Source organism: Candoia aspera, chromosome 1 (genome assembly GCF_035149785.1).
Source record: "Candoia aspera isolate rCanAsp1 chromosome 1, rCanAsp1.hap2, whole genome shotgun sequence".
In the NCBI taxonomy this organism is placed as follows: Eukaryota; Metazoa; Chordata; class Lepidosauria; order Squamata; family Boidae; genus Candoia; species Candoia aspera.
The window spans coordinates 3,826,900-3,848,085 of record NC_086153.1 but is presented as its reverse complement, the minus strand read 5'-3'; the positions used below and the strand labels follow the sequence as shown (position 1 = coordinate 3,848,085).

The 21,186-nt window shown below is 46.0% G+C and overlaps 1 protein-coding gene across 1 annotated transcript in view; it reads right to left on the bottom strand.

The window, feature by feature from the left end:
• The window catches only part of DOC2B (double C2 domain beta), a 151,990-nt gene that overhangs the window by 12,324 nt on the left and 118,480 nt on the right, over positions 1 to 21,186 (bottom strand). The window contains exons 5-6 of the mRNA XM_063296438.1: positions 14,136 to 14,262; positions 6,571 to 6,728 (exon numbers count right to left, since the gene is read on the bottom strand). Coding sequence (XP_063152508.1) covers positions 6,571 to 6,728; positions 14,136 to 14,262 — 285 coding nt within the window. The remainder of the gene's footprint in view (positions 1 to 6,570; positions 6,729 to 14,135; positions 14,263 to 21,186) is intronic.

The following is a 21,186-nucleotide window of genomic DNA, read 5'->3' as shown; positions in this document are numbered from 1 at the left end:
GACCCAGTCTGAAAAAATAAAAACACAACGGCAATGCCACACGAAGAAGAAAGAATGAAGAAATGGAAGAGAATCTCTGCAGCTCAGAGTTGACCTGTGGAGTCCTTGGCGCTCTCCGAGCTTGCTTGCTTGCTTGCAGACGTTTCACTACCCGACTAGGTAACATCATCAGTGCAAGTGAAGGTGGGGTGTGCTCCCTGTGTGCATACAGTGCCTTGCCTTGCCAGTGTTAGTGGGGCTGTTGTTCTCTCCTTGGTAGTTTCTTGATTAGGCTGTTGTTTTCTGCTCGGTCATTTGTCTTCTTGGTGGTTCCTTGCTTAGGGTATTGTTTTCTGCTTGATTGCTTGCCTGATGTTAATCCCTGCTTATCTGGGTGTTGGTAGCTGGAGATGGAACCACATGCTGGTTGGGGAATTTTGGGAGCTGAAGTCCACACATCTTCAAGTTGCCAAGGTTGAGAAACACTGATCTATGGACTCATATTTTCACATGCACCCACAACCATCTAGATGACGCCACTTCATGTTTTCTGGCACCTGTTTTAGCCCTAACACATCTTCACATCCCTGTATGGATTCATCAACTCCACAAGATCAGCCCACCTTCATTCAGATCCCTTGCGCCCTCCTCTTTCTCTTCGTTTCAGATCATTTCTATTTTTCTCTCTTTCATTTCCTTTATTCATTCATGTTCTTTACCATGTCGCCCTCTTCCATTCCAGCTTGCAATTTTCCATATGCCAAGATCACCAAGAGATGGGCTCTACCCTCATGGCTTTGGCTGATCAAGGCTTTCAGAAAACACTTTTCATAAGATAGAAAAGATGTAAACCAGGTTACTAGCCTTGATCATCCCTGCCCTACAAACAGCAGTTTCGGCTGGTGGTAAAGAGAATGCCAGTCAGTTTGGGCACAGTTCATTCAGCCTGGTAGGAATGGAACCAATCCCTAGTTTTACCCAAGAAGGCTTTTGCTATTCTTTGCAAACTACGATCTCTAGAAGCTACCTTTATCTCACCAGCCCTTCAAGGCAGACCAGGTCAGAAACCCCTAGGAATACTGGAATGCTAGTCTGTTGATACAGACCAGTGTTTTTCAACCTTGGCAACTTTATGATGTGTGGACTTCAACTCCCAGAAGTCCCCAGCCAGCATGAATTCTGGGAGTTGAAGTCCACACATCTTAAGCTTGCCAAGTTTGAAAAACACCGATATAGACTATAGCAGGGTTTCTCAACCAGGGTTCCGTGGCACCCTCGGGTTCTACAAGAGGTCACTAGGGGTTCCCTGGGAGATCATGATTTATTTAAAGATATATTTCGAATGTGGGCAACTTCACGTTAAAGAGGTAAGTTTCATTCTTTATTTTCAGTGTAAGAACACTGTTAGTGCATCTAGACAGGCCTACCCATGAAATGAATATAATGATTTTGTAACTCCTGGCCTATATTTGAGCCTGGATGTGCAGGGGCTCCCTGGGGCCTGAAAAATATTTCAAGGGTTCCTCCAGGGTCAAAAGGTTGAGAAAGGCTAGACTATAGTAACAGAATCTTGAAAGCCTGACTGTATTTCCCCTTTTCTCCCTCTTACAAGAAAGACAGTCAAGGCAGAGCAATCTTGAGCTTCTTTCTCACCCCTTCCTGAGTTCCTGGGCTGAATTTATGTTTTCCTAATGACTGCCACATCTTTTCTTCACGGCCATCAATATACTCCTCTACATCTGCTTAGAGGTACGGGCAGCGTACTAACACACACTCAGGATCACCCACGTTGCTTGTGCAGGGCACAGGAATTAAATCACAGGTACAGGAATAGCCAGCTTGGCCACCACATTTACCCCAAAGGAAGAGGTCCTCTAACTTGAGATAATCCTTCCCATCAGAAAAAATGTAGACACAAATAGGATTATTAAAACAGACAAAAATCTTGTGGAATATCAAACATCCCTGCCTTGGGGTTGCCCACTCCAGCTAAAAAAAGGGGTAGAGATTTTCACACCTTCCAATAAGCCTTTATGCACAGACGTACCTGTATGTATGTGTTTGTATATATACCTGCCAATAGCTCCAATTTATAAAAAAGGGCAGGGGTATGGAAAGAAGAGGAAAAAAATCCCATTCCGACACACAGAAGTGATTAAAATTAATCAGGGAATAATCTCTCCAAGCAACAGTTTGTCTTGAAAGGAATTCAGGCCTTTTCTGTGGCAATTTGTACTTGCTACACGTTCATTTGCTTTCAACAGCATCAACCTATCCCCTACCCACAATTTAGGAGAAAGATCTTGTTTTCCTATACTGTAAATATGCTATTTCTGGAAGACATCTTGGAGCAGTAATGCAATGCAATGCAAAACACAGTCTGAGCCAGTAGTGTGATACAGCTGCAAAAATGGCCAATGCCATGTTAGGCTATATCAACAGCAATAGATCAGAAGGGAACCTGGTAGTGTCTTTTCTAACAAATTTTATTAAAAGGCATAAGCTGTAGCATGTGCAAGCCTGATGCACTTTAATAATATAATTGTTAGGTAGTCCTCGCTTAACGACCACAATCAGAACCTGAATTTTGGTTCCTAAGCAAATCTGACCTGATTTTACGTTCTTTTTTGCGATGGTTGTTAAGCGAATCACTGCAGGCATTAAGTGAACCATGTGGTCATTAAGCAAATCATGAGATTCCCCATTGATTTTGCTTGCCAGAAGCTGGCTGGGAAGGTCAAAAATGATGATCACATGACTGCGATGGTCATAAATACGAACCAGTCGCCAAACGCCCAAATCATGATCACGTGATTGTGGGGATGCTGTGATGGTCATAAGTGTGAGGACTGGCCATAAGTCGGTTTCCCCAGCACTGTCGTAAGTCTGAGCCATCACTAAATGAATGGTTGTTAAGCGAGGACTACCTGTAGTGAGAAAAGGTGCTACCAGGCTCCTTCTGATTTAGAGCTACGACAGATTATCACAGCTCTCCCTTTCCCATCTCTACCCAAATAAACAGAATTTCCCAATGGCAGGAAGTTTTTTTTTTTTTATCTTATGGCATAGCAGTTTGGTGTTCATGCTGCTTTTCTTGCTGGGAAATCCTTGTGAGGTCCAGCAGCCAGATGTGTGGACTATTTAGCCGTGACAAGTGACGTTGCCCAGGGTGCACCATGAGGAGGCTAGTTCACATTGCACCTAGTTGGGGTGAGAGAAAGTGACTGGCCCACGGTCACCCAGCCGGCTTTCGTGCCTAAGGCGGGACTAGAACTCTCCTACCACGCCTGATTGGCTCTGGGGCTGAGAGGGAGGGACTGGCCCAAGGTCACCCAGCCGGCTTTCATGCCCGAGGCGGGACTAGAACTCTCCTACCGCGCCTGATTCGCTCTTGGGCTGAGAGGGAGGGACTGGCCCAGGGTCACCCAGCCAGCTTTGGGCGGGACTAGAACTCTCCTACCGTGCCTGATTCGCTCTTGGGCTGAGAGAGAGGGACTGGCCCAAGGTCACCCAGCCGGCTTTCATGCCCGAGGCGGGACTAGAACTCTCCTACCGCGCCTGATTCGCTCTTGGGCTGAGAGAGAGGGACTGGCCCAAGGTCACCCAGCCGGCTTTCATGCCCGAGGCGGGACTAGAACTCACAGACTCCTGGTTTCTAGCCCAGCACCTTAACCGCTAGACCAAACTGGCTCTCCAGGAAGCATTGGTTCTCCTTGACTCTGTGTTGGTCACGCCCCACCTGGAGAACTGGATCTAATTCTGGCCTTAAGAAGGATTCAGAGGAATGAGGACAGATTCAGAGAAGGGCAATAAAGAGGATCAAAGAAGTAGAAACAAAGGAAGAGGGACTAAGAAGTGGGGTGCTTAGCCTGGGGGGGGCAGCGAATCTAGGGGGAGGAGGACTCTCTTCCAGGGACAGGAAAGGAGTCAGGCAGGAGATGGTCAAGCCCTTCCAGAAGGCCGGCACCAAATAACGGATTCAAGCGACAGAAACGCAGATTCCAACTGAATGTTAAAAGTGATGCCTGAAAGACTGAGAACAGGCGGAGAGCGGCATCAATGACCCGCAGAGGAAGCAGGCTGCCCTTTGCTGGACATGTTCAAGGAGAGGTTGGACAGCCATCTGTCGAGGAGCTTTCGCTTGGACTCCTGCCCAGAGCAGGGGGGGTGGGGGGTTGGACTAGATGGCCTCGAGGGACCCTTTCAGCTCTAGGATTTAACAAAATCTTCCAGGACATGTAGAACTCCAGCGTTTAACTGAGGCACTGGAGTAAAGCAATTATTTTCTCTGGAGTTTTTAATTAAACAGAAGGGGCACACTGTTTTATTGCTGCTTTGGCATTTAATCCTATGATTCTTTGTGGCTCTTTTATCGTCTTGCTGCTTTATTACCATATTTTATTTATTATACGCTCTTTCCCTTTGTAGCCTGTGCGTGCATGCGTGTGTGTGTGGGTTAAAATTACGATCTTGTGGATTGCCTTATAAATCTACCCTGTGCATTGTAAACTGGGAGATTGAATTTTTTGTGGCGTAAATCATGGTTGCCTAGAGCAAGCAGCAGAGCTGAGGAGTGGGGGTAAAAAAATAAATGCTTGGAAGCTTGAATTTTACCCAGGAGAGCAAGGTGGAGTTCACATATCACACTAAGCCATGTTTTAAACATGGTTTGTTGAATAAGCAGCAATTAGTTGGATTCATTCAATGGGCAAAGAGGTCAACGATGGTGCAAGGTTCCTCTCTATGGGCTTGGATTTCCTTTCATCAGCACTGCCTGCTCCTAATGCTTCTGTTTGAGACTAGGAAGGGATATACTCAGAGCAGGAACTCATGCAGGGAAGCTCCAGAGAGTGTCTTCTGATAGTGTAGGTACAGTAGACTCCCAGTTAACTGGCACCCATGGGGATTGGTAGATGCCGGTTAAACGTAGCTCCTGGTTGCATGAGAGTTACTGTTAAACCCTAATACCCACTAGATGGCAGCAGAGAGATACAGATTTTTTTGCTGGTTGCTTGAGAGTGCTGGTTTTTTTCCTGGTTCAATTTTTGTGCCAGTTGCTTGAGAGTGCCGGTTGCTTGCGTTCCGGTTAATTGGGAGTCTACTGTAATTCAGCTGTGTTACTTCACTGGAAATGGTGCCCTGATGCAACAGAATAACACGCTAAGAAACTGGCTGCAGGCAGAGACATCCTGTGACTCAAACAGAGACACAACAGGCAATATCTTTGGGAAGCCCCGTGACTCAAACAGAGGCACAACAGGCAGTTTCTTTGGGAAGTCTCATGACTCAGAGACACAACAGCCAACATCTTTGGGAAGCCCTGTGACTCAAACAGAGATACAGTGGGCAGGTTCCTTGGTACATAGCTGCCTTTTAAAAAAATTTCAGGAACCTTTTCTTCCTTCCTTCTTTTCCAATGGCTGTTCTTTGACTGCTGACCAGTTTGCCTTCCTTTTGAGGCCACTGGTGGCAGCTCTCAGACTGAATTTGGCGAGACGTCATTTCCTTCACAGGTGTGAAGACAAGGCCTGTTCCTGGAGCGCTGAATATAAGACAATCCAGAAATCCATATCAAAGTATCTGGGTCACCAGCAGGGCTTGGAAGAAAAATAGCAAGGAGAAAATGTGGGGTTTCCTAGCTCTGAGCGGACTATTTTTTCACTCTTCCGTGGATAAACCTTCTGGTTTTAAACTTAACACCCACAAAATCATATGTCATTGCAAGCTGTCCATCTTTCGCATGCCACAATGACATGGTTTGTTTAATCATGGCTTATTGAATAAACCACAATCAGCTGAGTTTACATCAGCTAAGTTGTAAAGAACAAACCACAATGGACAGAAACACAACAAACTAAGCCAAAATCAATCAAAAGCACATGACGGCTCAAATTATCCTGTTTTGAACACATGATGCACAGCTGTCTTGGGAAGTCCATAATGCTGGGAAAGGTGGAAGGAAAGAGGAGAGGACAACCAGAAGCAAGGGCATTGGACTCGGTTACAGTGGCAATGGGGACACCACTGGAAGAGCTGAAGGACCCGGTTGGTGACAGATCCTCCTGGAGAAGGTTTATCTGTGTGAGCACTAAGAAAGTGTTGGCACATAATTAATCAAACCAATGTTTCTTGCTTCTTCTCTCCCTTCAGCATAACAGTGGTTATCCCAGAAGCTTCAAGTCTCCACTTCACTATGAACCTCAGTCGGTGCTTGGGCTTAGCAACTGTTCCTCGCCCTAACCCACTTTGCGGAGCCACGTGAGGATTAAAAGGTGGCCGCAGGGCAAGCCGTGAACGCGTTGTGCCAGAAATCCCCAGATTCTGCAATTGCCTTGATTGGACATTATTCCAGTGCCAAGCATTTATTCATCCCTAATGAAGTCGAGGCAGTCAGAATGGTAATCAAACAATAACGTTTGAAATTGGAGGAGTGAAATATAATAGTTAACCATAGACCAATGGCCAGGAAGCAGAGACTCCAAAATGTCTAATGAAAAAGAGAAATGCGGACTCTGATTTAGTCTTCTGGAGAACAACCAAGGTTGGCTGGGCTGGGGAAAGACCTGGTGGCATTAAACCAGGCTCACTTACGTTTTCACATAGGGGTCTGAGTAGCCGTTGGCATCCATGGCAGCCAGGTGTGCACAGCGGACAATGCCCACCAGCAGGCCCTGCTTCTGGGAGCTGTATTTCAGGGAAATGAGGATCCGGCCACGTTCCTCCAGTGATTTGTCTTCCATTTTGTCTATCTGTGGACAGAGGGGAAAACAAGCAAAACGGCTCAGTCCCAAATTCCCGCCTGGAGCTCCAACTTCCAGGAAGAGTTGATCTCCCAACAGCAAAGTAGCAACAGAATGGGATTAGTGGGGGTGATCTATTGGATCCCAAATGCTCTTTTTCCTTGGCATGGCCTTTCTTCTCCTCCATGGGCACATCTGGCTGAGCAAGGAAGTGTTAAGGTTAGTTATACCACGAATTTCTACTTAGGTTCCTACTCAAAGTGGCAAGTGATGTTTAAACAGCAGGCTGCAAAAGTTAAAAACCCACATTAAAGTAGCTGACCATATTTCCCTGAGACAAAAACGGGACATTGGGATGGCAAAAGGGGGCAGGGCTGGGCGACGGGCTAGGTCGCAGACAGGAACTTCTCTGGTTTTCTCGGGCTGGGAATCTTCGGATTCCTTCGTTTGCGAGAGGCAAGGCTGGGCTGGAGAGTCTGGTGAACGGTTGTCCCCAACAAGCCATTCCTCCTCTGGCTGTGCTTTTACATTCTTTTCTTCCCACCATTTCAAGGGAGGAGCCAGTTGGCTCGCCCTTTGATCACCGCCTATCAGCTGATCCTGTTATTTCTTTTTAGGTTTCCCGGCAGGTTGAGCTCTGTGGCTTTTTTCCTGCTGTTTCTGCTGAGCTCCCCCTCCTTCCACTCAAAGTCAGACTGCCTTCTGACAGGTTCGCAGGAACTTTCAAATTTTTAAGTAAAGTTTTTAAGAAAACGGGACAAAATGGACATTTATATTAAAACGACAGAATGGTCTGGAAATGTTAAAAAAACGGGACTGTCCCATTCAAAACGGGACGCATGGTCAGCCTACATTAAAGTGACTTGAATGGCCTTTTTGACCTCTTCCCCCTCCTCTTAACTTGGGTGCAATGCAAGAGGAGACCCCTCTCGAGCCAGATCTACTGGTCTGGAACCACAAAACCCTCTTCAAATTGGTCTTCCGGCCAATCTTTTTGGTTCGACAGACCTGCAGGCATTTGAGGTTTTAAACCTGTTTCGGCATTAAAGGCTGATAGCCACTCGCAATATTTGCACAGTAGGAACTGACAACCAGTGGAAAGCGTTTGGAATAGGCATCAATGTAATTCCCGCATTTTGCATGGCTCAGCAGCCCAGTTGCCCACTGGGGCATCTGTGGGGAAGGGGTCATGCAAAAAAGGGGAGGGGCTTCCACCCCACAGCCGCCATCTTGACTTTTTGGCATGCCCATGCCCTGCGGACACCCCTGCTGCCTACGTTTTTAACAGGCTGCAACAGCCAGATTGCTTCCAAGGGTGACCCCGCATAGAGTTCTTTGCACTAGATAGCATCAGATTCAATAATGCATTATTATTTAACAAATAAGTAACAAACAAACAAACAGATAATGAGAAGAGGGACATTGTTTTAAATTTTTGCAAGTCTCTTCAATATCCAGCAAATAATTTTGATTTCATGGACCCCTGGGAGGGTCTTGGGGGATCCCCAGGGGTCCTCAGACCACACTTTAAGAAACACTGCTCTGGGGGATCCTGCGTGGAGCAGGGGGTGGATTAGATGACCTCAAGGGTCACACCCAACTCTTATGGCTCTATCATCCTCTTGGTTCGTTGGGTCAAGAATATCCTCCAGGATTTTTCCATCCTTCCCGCTTTCCCCATCTCTCCATAGCCACCTGCGAGGTGTCTTAGCCCTATACTTCCTCCCCAACTCAATGGCGCATCTGACACAGTTAATTTGCTTGCTCGGAACAACAACACACTCATCCCCGGAAAGGCGAAGTTGAGATTAAAGGCAACTCAAATCACAGCTGAATACATGTTTAAGGGGATGTCGGATTCAATCAGGATCCTGCTCGCAAGCGCTCACGCTGAGCCGGGAGAGCCAAACCATCTGGCCTTGTCCAGTTGGCAAAAATCAGGAGTCTGTCTGGACTTAGTCTGGATATCCTCCCTTTTCTGGGGTCAACCCTTCGAGGTGGACTAGCCTAGGAAACCAAAGTTATGAATGCAAATACAGGTAGTCCTCGCTTACCAACCGCTTGTTCAATAACCATTCAAAGTTATGACGGCACTGAACAAGGGGGACTTACGACTGGTCCTTGAAGTTGCGGCTGTCACAGTGTCCCCACGGCCATGTGATCACGATTTGGGCACTTAGCAACAGGCGCACACTCATGATGGTCGCAGTGTCCCGCGGTCACATAATCACCCTTTGCAACCTTTCCTGCCAGCTTCCGACAAGCAAAGTCAATGGAGGCAGGAAGTCGCATCTTGCAGTCACATGACGTCGTGCTTAACAACATGCAGTGACTTGCTTAACGGCCACAGTGGAAGTGACGTAAGTCTGGCATGGTCATGTGATGTTTCACTTTATGACCGTGTCACTTAGCAATGGAAATGCCAGTCCCAACTGCAGTCAGTAAGTGAGGACTACCTGTACTACTTTTATTATAGGGTTGCCGTAACAGAACCCTGCAACTCTGAAGGGGCGTTTATCCTCAAGAGGGTCAAATCTGAGCATCTGAGCATCTGAGATGCTTCCTCAAAGTACCTTTCTGACCCGGACTCAAATTTCTTTTATCTGTCTTGCATGTGCTGCTCCTCTTGTTCCTCAGGGTTATTCTCACAGCTCATTGTATCTGGATAGGAATTCCCAAATGCGGGTGGACTCAGTTTAAACCCAAGTTACCAGGAGGACTGCCTAATTCTGTCCAGTCCACACTCTCGGCAGTGTCTCTTCTGCAGGTCCCCCCTGTTAGCAACTGGGCTTCCCATCCTTATCACCTCTAGGCTGAACTACTGCAACACACTCTACCTGGGGCTCCCCTTGAAGACCATCTGGAAACTTTAATCGATAGAGAGTCCAGCTGGCTGCTGACTAGTGGGTTATTTTGCAGTAGAACCCATTCGGGGGCCAAGCACTGGTTGCCAGGAGGCTTCTAAGGGCTGGTGATTTAGATCTGCTGGATCTGGGTGATTTTGTGCAAATGATGGAAGTCGCGCTGCACAGTTGCATGCAAGCTCTGCCCCTTCCATGTGTGCATGGGGGTGTGATGCATGTGCAAAATGGGTGGGGTTTGCACTCTGGAAGTGCAATGCTGCTTTTGTTACCCCTGCCCTGTCCCTGCAGACCCTGCTGGTGCTGCTGTTAATTATGACTGAATTTATTTTGGGACTGCCTGTCCTGGGGGAGGAATGCTTCAGGTATCCACCCTCCAAGAAGCAGACTTTTGCTGCCACGGATGGAACAAGGGGTGGCTGGGCCCCATCTTCTCATCTTCAGAACGACGGTTAAAACTCTTTTATTCCACCAGGCAGTGGGGAATTTAGCAAAACTGGGCTGCCTTATGTTGAGTTTCCTTGGATATGTTTTATATTTATATGGTTCGTTTCCTGGAATTAGTGTTCCTGGAATGGTGTTAGTGAGGGGGGCGGTGAGTTGTCTCACCCTGCCTTTTGCCATTCGGAGTCTTGCAAATGTGTGTGATAAGCAAGTATGCTAAAATCAGGACTCTGGTAACACCTTTTCCGACTAACATTTAATTCAAAGGCAAAAGCCCTTTCCTTCTGTGATTTTACTTTATTCTCAAGAAAAGGGAGACATCACGGCTGGGCACTTCAGCAAAGGATCGTTACCTTGTCATGGTGCTGGAGCTTGAGCACCTCAATGATGCCATGAGCTAAACCGTGAAGGGCCACCCAAGACGGGAAGGTCATGACAGAGAGGTCAGACTAAATGCGATCCCCGGGGAAGGTAATGGCAACCCACCCCAGTATTCTTGCCGTGAAAACTAAATGGATCACTACAACCAGAGATATGTCGGTATACCATCAGAAGATGAGACCCCCAGGTCGGAAGATGGTCAAAATGCTACTGGGGAGGAACAGAGGATGAGCTCAACTAGCCCCAGACGTGATGACACAGCTAGCTCAAAGCCGAAAGGACGGCTAGCGGCCAACGGTGCTGGTGGTGAACGGCGAATCCGATGTTCTAAGGATCAACAAACCATTGGAACCTGGAATGTAAGATCTATGAGCCAGGGCAAATTGGAGGTGGTCATTGGTGAGATGTCAAGATTAAAGATAGACATTCTGGGCGTCAGTGAACTGAAATGGACTGGAATGGGCCACTTCACATCAGATGACCACCAGATCTACTACTGTGGACAAGAGGACCACAGAAGAAATGGAGTAGCCTTCATAATTAATAGTAAAGTGGCTAAAGCAGTGCTTGGATACAATCCAAAAAATGATAGAATGATCTCAATTCGAATTCAGGGCAAGCCATCGAACATCACCGTGATCGAATATACGCCCCAACCACAGATGCTGAAGAAGCTGAAGTAGAGCAGTTCTATGAGGATCTGCAGCACCTACCGGACAACACGCCTAAAAGAGACGTTATTTTCATCACAGGAGACTGGAATGCTAAGGTGGGCAGTCAAAGGACACCTGGAATGACAGGTAAGCATGGCCTGGGAGAACAAAACGAAGCAGGACATAGGCTGATAGAATTTTGCCAAGACAACTCACTCTGCATAACAAACACTCTCTTCCAACAACCTAAGAGACGGCTTTATACATGGGCTTCACCAGATGGACAACACCGAAATCAGATCGACTACATCCTTTGCAGCCAAAGGTGGCGGACATCTGTACAGTCGGTAAAAACAAGGCCTGGAGCTGACTGTAGTTCAGATCACGAACTTCTTCTTGCACAATTTAGGATCAGACTAAAGAGATTAGGGAAGACCCACAGATCAGCTAGATATGAGCTCACTAATATTCCTAAGGAATATGCAGTGGAGGTGAAGAATCGATTTGGAAAACACAAGAATGGCCCTCAGATTGGAAAAAATCAACTTATATCCCCATACCAAAAAAGGGAAACACTAAAGACTGTTCAAACTATCGAACAATGGCACTCATTTCACATGCCAGTAAGGTAATGCTCAAGATCCTGCAAGGTAGACTTCAGCAGTTCATGGAGCGAGAATTGCCAGATGTACAAGCTGGGTTTAGAAAAGGCAGAGGAACTAGAGACCAAATTGCCAATATCTGATGGATAATGGAAAAGGCCAGGGAGTTTCAGAAAAACATCTATTTCTGTTTTATTGACTATTCTAAAGCCTTTGACTGTGTGGACCATAACAAATTGTGGCAAGTTCTTAGTGGTATGGGGATACCAAGTCATCTTGTCTGCCTCCTGAGGAATCTGTATAACGACCAAGTAGCAACAGTAAGAACAGACCACGGAACAACAGACTGGTTTCAGATTGGGAAAGGAGTATGGCAGGGCTGTCTACTCTCACCCTACCTATTCAACTTGTACGCAGAACACACCGTGCGACATGCTGGGCTTGAGGAATCCAAGGCTGGAGTTAAAATCTCTGGAAGAAACATGAACAATCTCAGATATGCAGATGATGCCACTTTGATGGCTGAAAGCGAAGAGGAACTGAGGAGCCTTATGATGAAGGTGAAAGAAGAAAGTGCAAAAGCTGGTTTGCAGCTAAACCTGAAAAAACCAAGATTTTGGCAACCAGCTTGATGGACAACTGGCAAATAGAGGGAGAAAGTGTAGAAGCAGTGAAAGACTTTGTATTTCTAGGTGCGAAGATTACTGCAGATGCTGACTGCAGTCAGGAAATCAGAAGACGCTTAATCCTTGGGAGAAGAGCAATGACAAATCTCGATCAAATAGTCAAGAGCAGAGACATCACACTGACAACAAAGGTCCGCATAGTTAAAGCAATGGTGTTCCCCGTAGTAACACATGGCTGCGAGAGCTGGACCATAAGGAAGGCTGAGAGAAGGAAGATGGATGCTTTTGAACTGTGGTGTTGGAGGAAAATCCTGAGAGTGCCTTGGACTGCAAGAAGATCAAACCAGTCCATCCTCCAGGAAATAAAGCCAGACTGCTCACTTGAGGGAATGATATTCAAGGCAAAACTGAAATACTTTGGCCACATCATGAGAAGACAGGACACCCTGGAGAAGATGCTGATGCTGGGGAGAGTGGAGGGCAAGAGGAAGAGGGGCCGACCAAGGGCAAGGTGGATGGATGACATTCTCGAGGTGACGGACTCGTCCCTGGGGGAGCTGGGGGTGTTGACGACCGACAGGAAGCTCTGGCGTGGGCTGGTCCGTGAAGTCACGAAGAGTCGGAAGCGACTAAACGAATAAACAACAACAATGGCTGGGCAAGAGAGCAGGATAGTGGGCTGGTGTGCGATGTGAGAAAGTGAATCAAAAGTCACATCAGTTGAATTTCAGTCTGGTGGGGATACGTTTAAAAGCACGTGTGTCTATCTGGGTGTTTTGCTGATGCAGTTGAAGTTTTGTAAAAGCATCCTCCTTAGTTTGAATTTGGAGAAGCAGGGGACAGAAGAGGCCCCTGGATCAAGGCAAGAAGATGCTTCTCCCTCTGGCCATCAGCCTGAGGTGAGACAAAATGCAGTCTTCTTCTTCCACGTCTCTGCTGCCTGTTTCTTCCCTACCAGAGTTTCTCTCAATCTCTTGCCTCCCACACATTTCTCTTTTTCCTGAAATTGCTCATCAAGAACTCCTGAGTAGTTTCCAAGATTTTGTCTCCCTCCCTCCCTCCCTCCCTCCCTCCCTCCCTCCCTCCCTCTTTCCTTCCTTCCTTCCTCCCTCCCTCCCTCCCTCCCTCCCTCCTTCCTTCCTTCCTTCCTTCCTTCCTTCCTTCCTTCGTTCCTTCGACTTCTGTTGGGTATTAGTTAGAAGAGTGTTTCTTGACCTTAAAAAGTTTAAGCTGTGTGGACTCCAACTCCCAGAATTCTCCAGCCAGCAAGGAATGGGAATTCTGGGATTTGAAGTCCACACAGCTTAAAGGTGGGAAAACACTGAGTTAGAATTTGCAGGGCTGAAATGGCTGAAAAAACTGGACAGCAGCAGATCCACAGAAATGACAAAAGATCAAGCTGCAAAGTGCTAGGGAGAAGGAAAAGTAGGCGGCAGCACTCAGAAAGGTAAAGATGGCAGGGTGGCCGTACAACTGACATCCTGGCACTTTTTTTATCAGGTTGCACATGTGCCACCAGAACTTCTGCACAGGCATGGCATTGGTCATGAAACAGGAAATGCAAGAACTCATGACTTGATGTTTTTTCTCATACTTTCTACTTTCCCAGAACTCAGTTATTTTCTGTGACTTCTCTAGACTCTCCTGGGAGTCCACCACAAACATGTCGTGCAAATAAAGAAGGGGGGTGGGGGCTTTGCTTGCACAGATACAGCCTCCATCTTCTTTTTTGCCCCCTGCCCCGCGCACCGGGTTGCTTCTCCTTGACTTACCAACTGATGGTGTTTATTAACTTGCTATCAGCAATGGGCTTTTTCAAATTGCCACCTGACATTTTAGCATCACTCACCGGAAGCTGCTTTTCCAGGCAAATGTTGAATTTTTTAGTCTGGTTAGGCTTCAGTTTCTTGAGAGGAATCCTCGTTTCTCCAATGAACTCATTGTGACGGAATTTGTCTTCATCGCAAACCGAAATTCTGAAAGGCACAGAAGAAGGGAGGGGATATGGGCGAACAAGCCAACAATTGGGAAGTGCCAATGGTTAGCAATACAGGTAGTCCTCACTTAATGACCATTCATTTAGTGATGGCTCAGACTTACAATGGTGCTGAAAAAAACAACTTACTACCAGTGCTCACACTTATGATCCTTGCAGCTTCCCCATGGTCATGTGATCACCATTTGGGTGTTTGGCAACCGCTTCACATTTATGACCATTGCAGCATCCCGTGGTCGTGTGATTGCCATTTTCAACTTTCCCGGCTGGCTTCTGGCAAGCAAAATCAATGAGGAGCCACCTGATTTGCTTAACAACCACATGATTTGCTTAATAACTGCTGCAAAAAAAGTTGTAAAATTTAGTTGGATTTAACGACCGCTTCGCTTAGCAACCAAAAATCTGGTCTCAATTGTAGTCATTAAGTGAGGACTTCCTGTACCTGTCATCATAACTACCTGTTACGACCACAATTGGGACCAAAACTTCTGTCACTAAGTGAGGCAATCATTAAGTGAGTCACACCTGATTTTATGACCTTTTTTGCCCCAATCATTAAATGAATCATGCGGTTGTTAAACGAATCCAGCTTCCCCCCCTCATTGACTTTGCTTACCAGAAGCCAGCTGGGAAAATCGCAAATGGCAATCATGCGACCCTGGAATGCTGCAACCATTGTAAATACATGACAGTTGCCAAGCACCTGAATTTTGATCACATGACTGCATGGATGCTGCGACAGTCGTAAGTGTGAGGACCAGTTGTAAGTCATTTTTTCCAGTGTTGTCGTAACTTTGAATGGTCGCTAAATGAATGGTTGTAAGTCGAGGACCTGTAGCTCCAAATCAGCCCAACCTCCCCCTTGGTGAAACGGAGTCCTTGCTAAGTCAGCAGTAGCAAGGCTTTAGCCTGGGGGGTTAACAGCAGGGATGTGCAATGGTTTAAGGCATGAAGGCAAAAGACCGACAACCTGAATTGAAATTCCTGCTTAACCTTTACACTTTCACTAGTGAACCTTGTGTAAAGCATTCCCGCTCACCCTGGGTCTCTATGAGAATCGTGAAAACAAAACGGGGCTAGACATGGCTGTCGCAACTTCGAAAGAGCGTGGTGGGATCAAAATGCATATTGCTGGAGGAATAAAGAATATAGAAGAGGGTTCTGATTTTTTTTTCCATCCAGGAAAAAGAACAGGACAGTCCTCCTTGCCCAGGGAAAATGTTGTTGTGAGAAGGAACTCAGCAGCTGGTCCAACTTTTCTCCCAGCAGTGAGAAAATGGTCCTGAAATCTTTGCAACCATTTATTGATTCACAGCTCTGTATTCTTTTTAGAAAAATAGAAGCAATAATTTAGACAGTAGTCGCTTCATAGCAACATCAACCCATCCACCACCCCCTTCTTTTAAAACACTGAGTCGACATCTAGCGCTAAACTGGATTCCAGAATAAATCCATTCCCTAGGATCACTCAGTGTTTCTCAAGCCTAGCAACTTTAAGATGGGTGGACTTCAACTCCCAGAATCCCCCAGCCAGTTTGCAGTAAGATGTGCGGACTCCAACTCCCAGAATCCCCCAGCCAGCATTCTTTAAGACGTGTGGACTTTAACTCAGCATGCTGGCTAGGGAATTCTGGGAGTTGAAGTCCACCCATCTTAAAGTTGCTAGGCTTGAGAAACAGCAGATACTGAATCACAGCTAAAGGGGTTATGTTTGCATAACAGGATAAGCCACCAGTAACTAACCAAGGTTACTGCAACCAAGCATCGCGTGTCCTGTGAATGCGCTTGCTCAGTCTTTCAAGCCAGATAAAGCCGTTGTGGGATTGTGCACCGGCTCTACGCCATCAAGAGAGTCAGCCCGGGGAAATCTGCAGATCCTGGCCAGAGTGGGAAACTTATGGGTAGCCCACAAAAATTTAATCATCATCATAACAATAATATTAATGTAATTCATTCCTGCTGACCCCAGGAGCTTTCTATTTAAGCCTTTATTGTCCTCCACACATAAAAAAAAATAACGTTAATAGATCGGGCCTCTTTTCTGCTGGGGAGTGGAACTTGCTGCAAAGGTCCCTTTGCGGTCTCAAATTTGCTCTGTGTATATGTGCGTGTGTGCGTGTGTGAATCTCTCCTGTACACACTGCCTCCCTCGCCCATGAGCGTGGAACCAATGCTCGAAAGAGGGGGCCTGTCAAAGTGTATCTTAATTACAGCTGCCCAAGGCTGCTATTGTTTTTCCCCCTGGGAGCCACAACTGGGGCCAAGAAAGATCAGCATAATTAGGGATGATTAAATGTGACATCCAGCTCTTCCGCAGGTGTGGGGAGGGGAAGGTGTTTCCTCGGAAGGGAGTGGAGGATCTGCAGAGTGGCTGTCCTGAGTTTTGGAAGAAAGGAAGAGGGTCTGCACTCCTTAGACGCAGGGCGTGGTGTGTGGGGAAGAGAGGAACTGGTATGGGGGTGGAAAAGACGAGTTTGGGCTCAATTTATAGATTCCTTGCATGGAAAAATAGCAGGACTGCACATTAGGAATTGTCTTTAGCGGTGTTTTTCAACCTTGGCAACTTTAAGATGGGTGGACTCCAACTCCCAGAATCCCCCAGCCAGCATTCTTTAAGATGGGTGGACTCCAACTCCCAGAAGCCCCCAGCCAACACGCTTTAAGATGGGTGGACTCCAACTCCCAGAATCCCCCAGCCAGCACACTTTAAGATGGGTGGACTTTAACTCAGCATGCTGGCTGGGGAATTCTGGGAGTTGGAGTCCATCCATCCTAAAGTTGCCAAGGTTGAAAAACACTGGTCTATAGCAACAGAGTCCCATCAGATGCTTCGATTCTGCTTCTCCTCCTTCCTGGCCACTGCCCCCTCCCCAAATGGGAAGGCACATAAAAATGACTCCTAGGAGCCACCCATGTGGATAACTGCAAATACCTTGACTCAGCTGGGCATTGATGTTCCTCTGCCCCAATGTCTAACAGAGCTCAGCTCTGACCCGCCATGCTGGGGAGTTTTCCAATTTAGAAATGCGCTGTCCAATAGAAATTCTCCCCGTGTTATGGTCTGCCACGTTGCTTCCCTTCCTGGCTGCAGGATGGCCCACTTACCAGTCATTGAGGATCTGTCTTCACAGCAGAGCCTCCATCTTGGGCAGCGGCTTCTGCATGGGGGCGTGATCAAAACCAGCAAGGTGGTGGGGGGTCCCACCTTGCTGCTTTTGCTTCCCTTCCCCTGCAGATGCTGCTGATCCCAGGGCTGGCCTGCTGCTGAGGTAGGCAAAGCCAGATCAAGCAGGAAAGTGTGTTTTCCAGGAGAAAACAGACAAAAACTCTTTCTTGATCACATACAGCAGTCAGCGTTTTCGGAGGTTCAGCGACCTGTGTGGTCCTAAATGGATCATAGCAGGACTATTCCCTCCTATGCAGCTGTTGGGCTCTGAAACTCCATGGCCATTTCTGCTTGGACTGCGGGGGAGGACAGAACCTCACCCAAGAACTATTTTTTTCCTTAAAAGAAACTTTATTTTTCTAAATCCTTCACACACACATCCCTCGAAAGACGAGATATAAGAAAACAGCTTCTTTAAAGTATGTTTTGAAGATAAATTGCAGCAATCCAGAACGCCAGAAAAAAGGAACAGGCCACCTGCACAACATCTTCCACAAAAATGGATACCCACACAATTTTATCAAGCATAACCAGCACAAGCTATGAGAAGGATAACACCACCACGCATCAAAAGCATCTCAGAAACAACCAACAGCCTATGACAACCACACGGCATCAGCGTAGCACGCAGACCAACGAGAGCCCTCCGGAGCATCTTAAGCAAACCAAAAGACCCAGCAGCCCAGGAAGAAAAAACAGGAATCAGCTACGATATATAACGCAAGGACTGTAAGAGCCACTGTGTAGGACAGACAGGCAGAAGACCAGCAGGGCGCATCCACAAACACCAACTGGCAGTCAGAAGACACGATAGAAACTCCTCAACCTCACCACACATGGGCAGACTCAACCACAGTTTCAACTGGGAAGAAGCTGTGAGCGTCCTAGGCCGAGCCAAACCCAAAAACATGAGGGAATTCCTGAAAGCTTGGCATTCAGACAAACCAGACATCAATAGACACATGGAGATAAACCATATTTATACACCATTCAAAAGAGGCGACAAAAAAGCTAAGAAGGGAACAAAAGGACCGGAACGCATCCTCTCCAGCAGCCAAAACTCAGATAAGCCGTTGATTAACACTAGACGAACAATCAAGCAGAAAACAACACTCCAGCCAAGGAACTACCAATGAGACAAACACTCAGGCAGACAAGCAATCAGGCAGAAGACAATACCCGAATCAGGGAACCACCATGAAGAAAACCACACCCCCACCAACCCTGGCAGGGCGAGCTACTGTATATAAACAGGGAGCAAACCCCACACCCCTTCGCACTGATGATGTTACCTAGTCGGGTCATGAAACGTCTGCAAGCAAAGAACCAAGCTCACAGCGTACCAAGGGCTTCACTGAAGATAAATTCCTGGAGGAAACTTTTTTTGCTATGAATGTCCTTCATGAAAGATTTTCCTTGTGTAAGCTTTTTTTACATTATCCCCTTTTTAATGCAGTTTTCATAAGTATATCTATATATTGGATGCATCTTTCACAAACATTTTTTCCTTCCTTCCTTCCCTAATATTTGAGAAGATTCTAGGGCAGATCATAAAGAGATTGGACTGTAAACACCCTGAAAACAGTACAAAAACTATCAAGGTAGCATTTAATCGTCAAAAATGAATCTTGCCAGATTAATTTTATTTCATGTTCTGATCTGGTGATTTCCTTAATAGATCGTGGGAATGCTTGTAGACATAATATATCTTATCTTCAGTAAAGCATCGGAGAGAATACCCCATGATACGCTGATCAGCAACGTAGCTACATGTGGATTGGATGGCATGATGGTTAGATAGATGAATGACCGGTATGACAATTGTACTCAAAGCATGAGAATTAAGGATGTTGCTACAAAGTGAAGTGAGATTTTGAGTGGGGTGCCATAAGATTCTGTCCTAGTACTTTTCAGTAATTTTCTGCATTGTAGGTATGGAGGGTATGTTTATCAAATTTGCAAATGATAACAAAACTTTTTTACTTTTCTTTTTTTCTTAGTTTGTTGGGGGGGGGGTTGTGCCTAATTCCTCTTTTGTTGTTGTTGTTTCTATTAATTCAATTAATAACAAATATTAATTAATTAATTAACCACCCAGAGTCGTTGCAATACGAGATGGGCGGTAAAGAAATATGACAGACAAGCAAACAAACGAACAAATAAATGTTTTCTTTAAGTTTAAAGACTGTTTTGTTAATTGTGTATGGGTTTTTTTTTAAGTGTATTTAAGTATTTTGTCGATTCGTCCTTGTAATTTGTAAACAACTTTTGAAAAAAACCCAGAAGAAAACTGGATAAGATATTCTAGAATTAACAAAATAAAATATGATATTTGATAGGTTAGAGAAGTGGGCTGAATTTAACAGAATAAAACTTAATGGACACTAAAGCAAATTTCTTCAGTTAGGAAACAAATCAAATGGACAGTGAATGGGTGAGAATACCTGTCCTGTGAAAAAAGAATAGGAGGTGATTACGAACGGAATATGAGTAATCAATATGACATGACAGCAAAACAGCAAATGCAATTTAGGTGCCTCAGCAGAAATAGAGATTTCAAATCATTGGAAAAAATGCTTGCACTTTATTTTGAACTGATAAGATCCTATGTCAAATACTGTGTCTGGTTCTGGGCACCTCCATTTAAAGGTTCAGAGAACAGGTCCAGAGAAGAGTAATTAGGATGACCAGGGACTAGAAACTTAAGTCCTATAAAGAGTGATGGAAGGATCTGGGAAGTTTTGCTCTGAGAAGACTTGGGGTGGGGGCATCATTGTTGTTTATTCGTTTAGTCGCTTCCGACTCTTCGTGACTTCATGGACCAGCCCACGCCAGAGCTTCCTGTCGGTCGTCAACACCCCCAGCTCCCCCAGGGACGAGTCCGTCACCTCTAGAATATCATCCATCCACCTTGCCCTTGGTCGGCCCCTCTTCCTTTTGCCTTCCACTCTCCCTAGCATCAGCATCTTCTCCAGGGTGTCCTGTCTTCTCATTATGTGGCCAAAGTATTTCAGTTTTGCCTTTAATATCATTCCCTCAAGTGAGCAGTCTGGCTTTATTTCCTGGAGGATGGACTGGTTTGATCTTCTTGCAGTCCAAGGCACTCTCAGAATTTTCCTCCAACACCACAGTTCAAAAGCATCGATCTTCCTTCGCTCAGCCTTCCTTATGGTCCAGCTCTCGCAGCCATATGTTACTACGGGGAACACCATTGCTTTAACTATGCGGACCTTTGTTGTCAGTGTGATGTCTCTGCTCTTAACTATTTTATCGAGATTTGTCATTGCTCTTCTCCCAAGGATTAAGCGTCTTCTGATTTCCTGACTGCAGTCAGCATCTGCAGTAATCTTTGCACCTAGAAATACAAAGTCTTTCACTGCTTCTACATTTTCTCCCTCTATTTGCCAGTTATCAATCAAGCTGGTTGCCATAATCTTGGTTTTTTTGAGGTTTAGCTGCAAACCAGCTTTTGCACTTTCTTCTTTCACCTTCATCATAAGGCTCCTCAGTTCCTCTTCGCTTTCAGCCATCAAAGTGGTATCATCTGCATATCTGAGATTGTTAATGTTTCTTCCAGAGATTTTAACTCCAACCTTGGATTCCTCAAGCCCAGCTTGTCGCATGATGTGTTCTGAATACAAGTTGAATAGGTAGGGTGAGAGTATACAGCCCTGCCGTACTCCTTTCCCAATCCTAAACCAGTCAGTTGTTCCGTGGTCTGTTCTTACTGTTGCTACT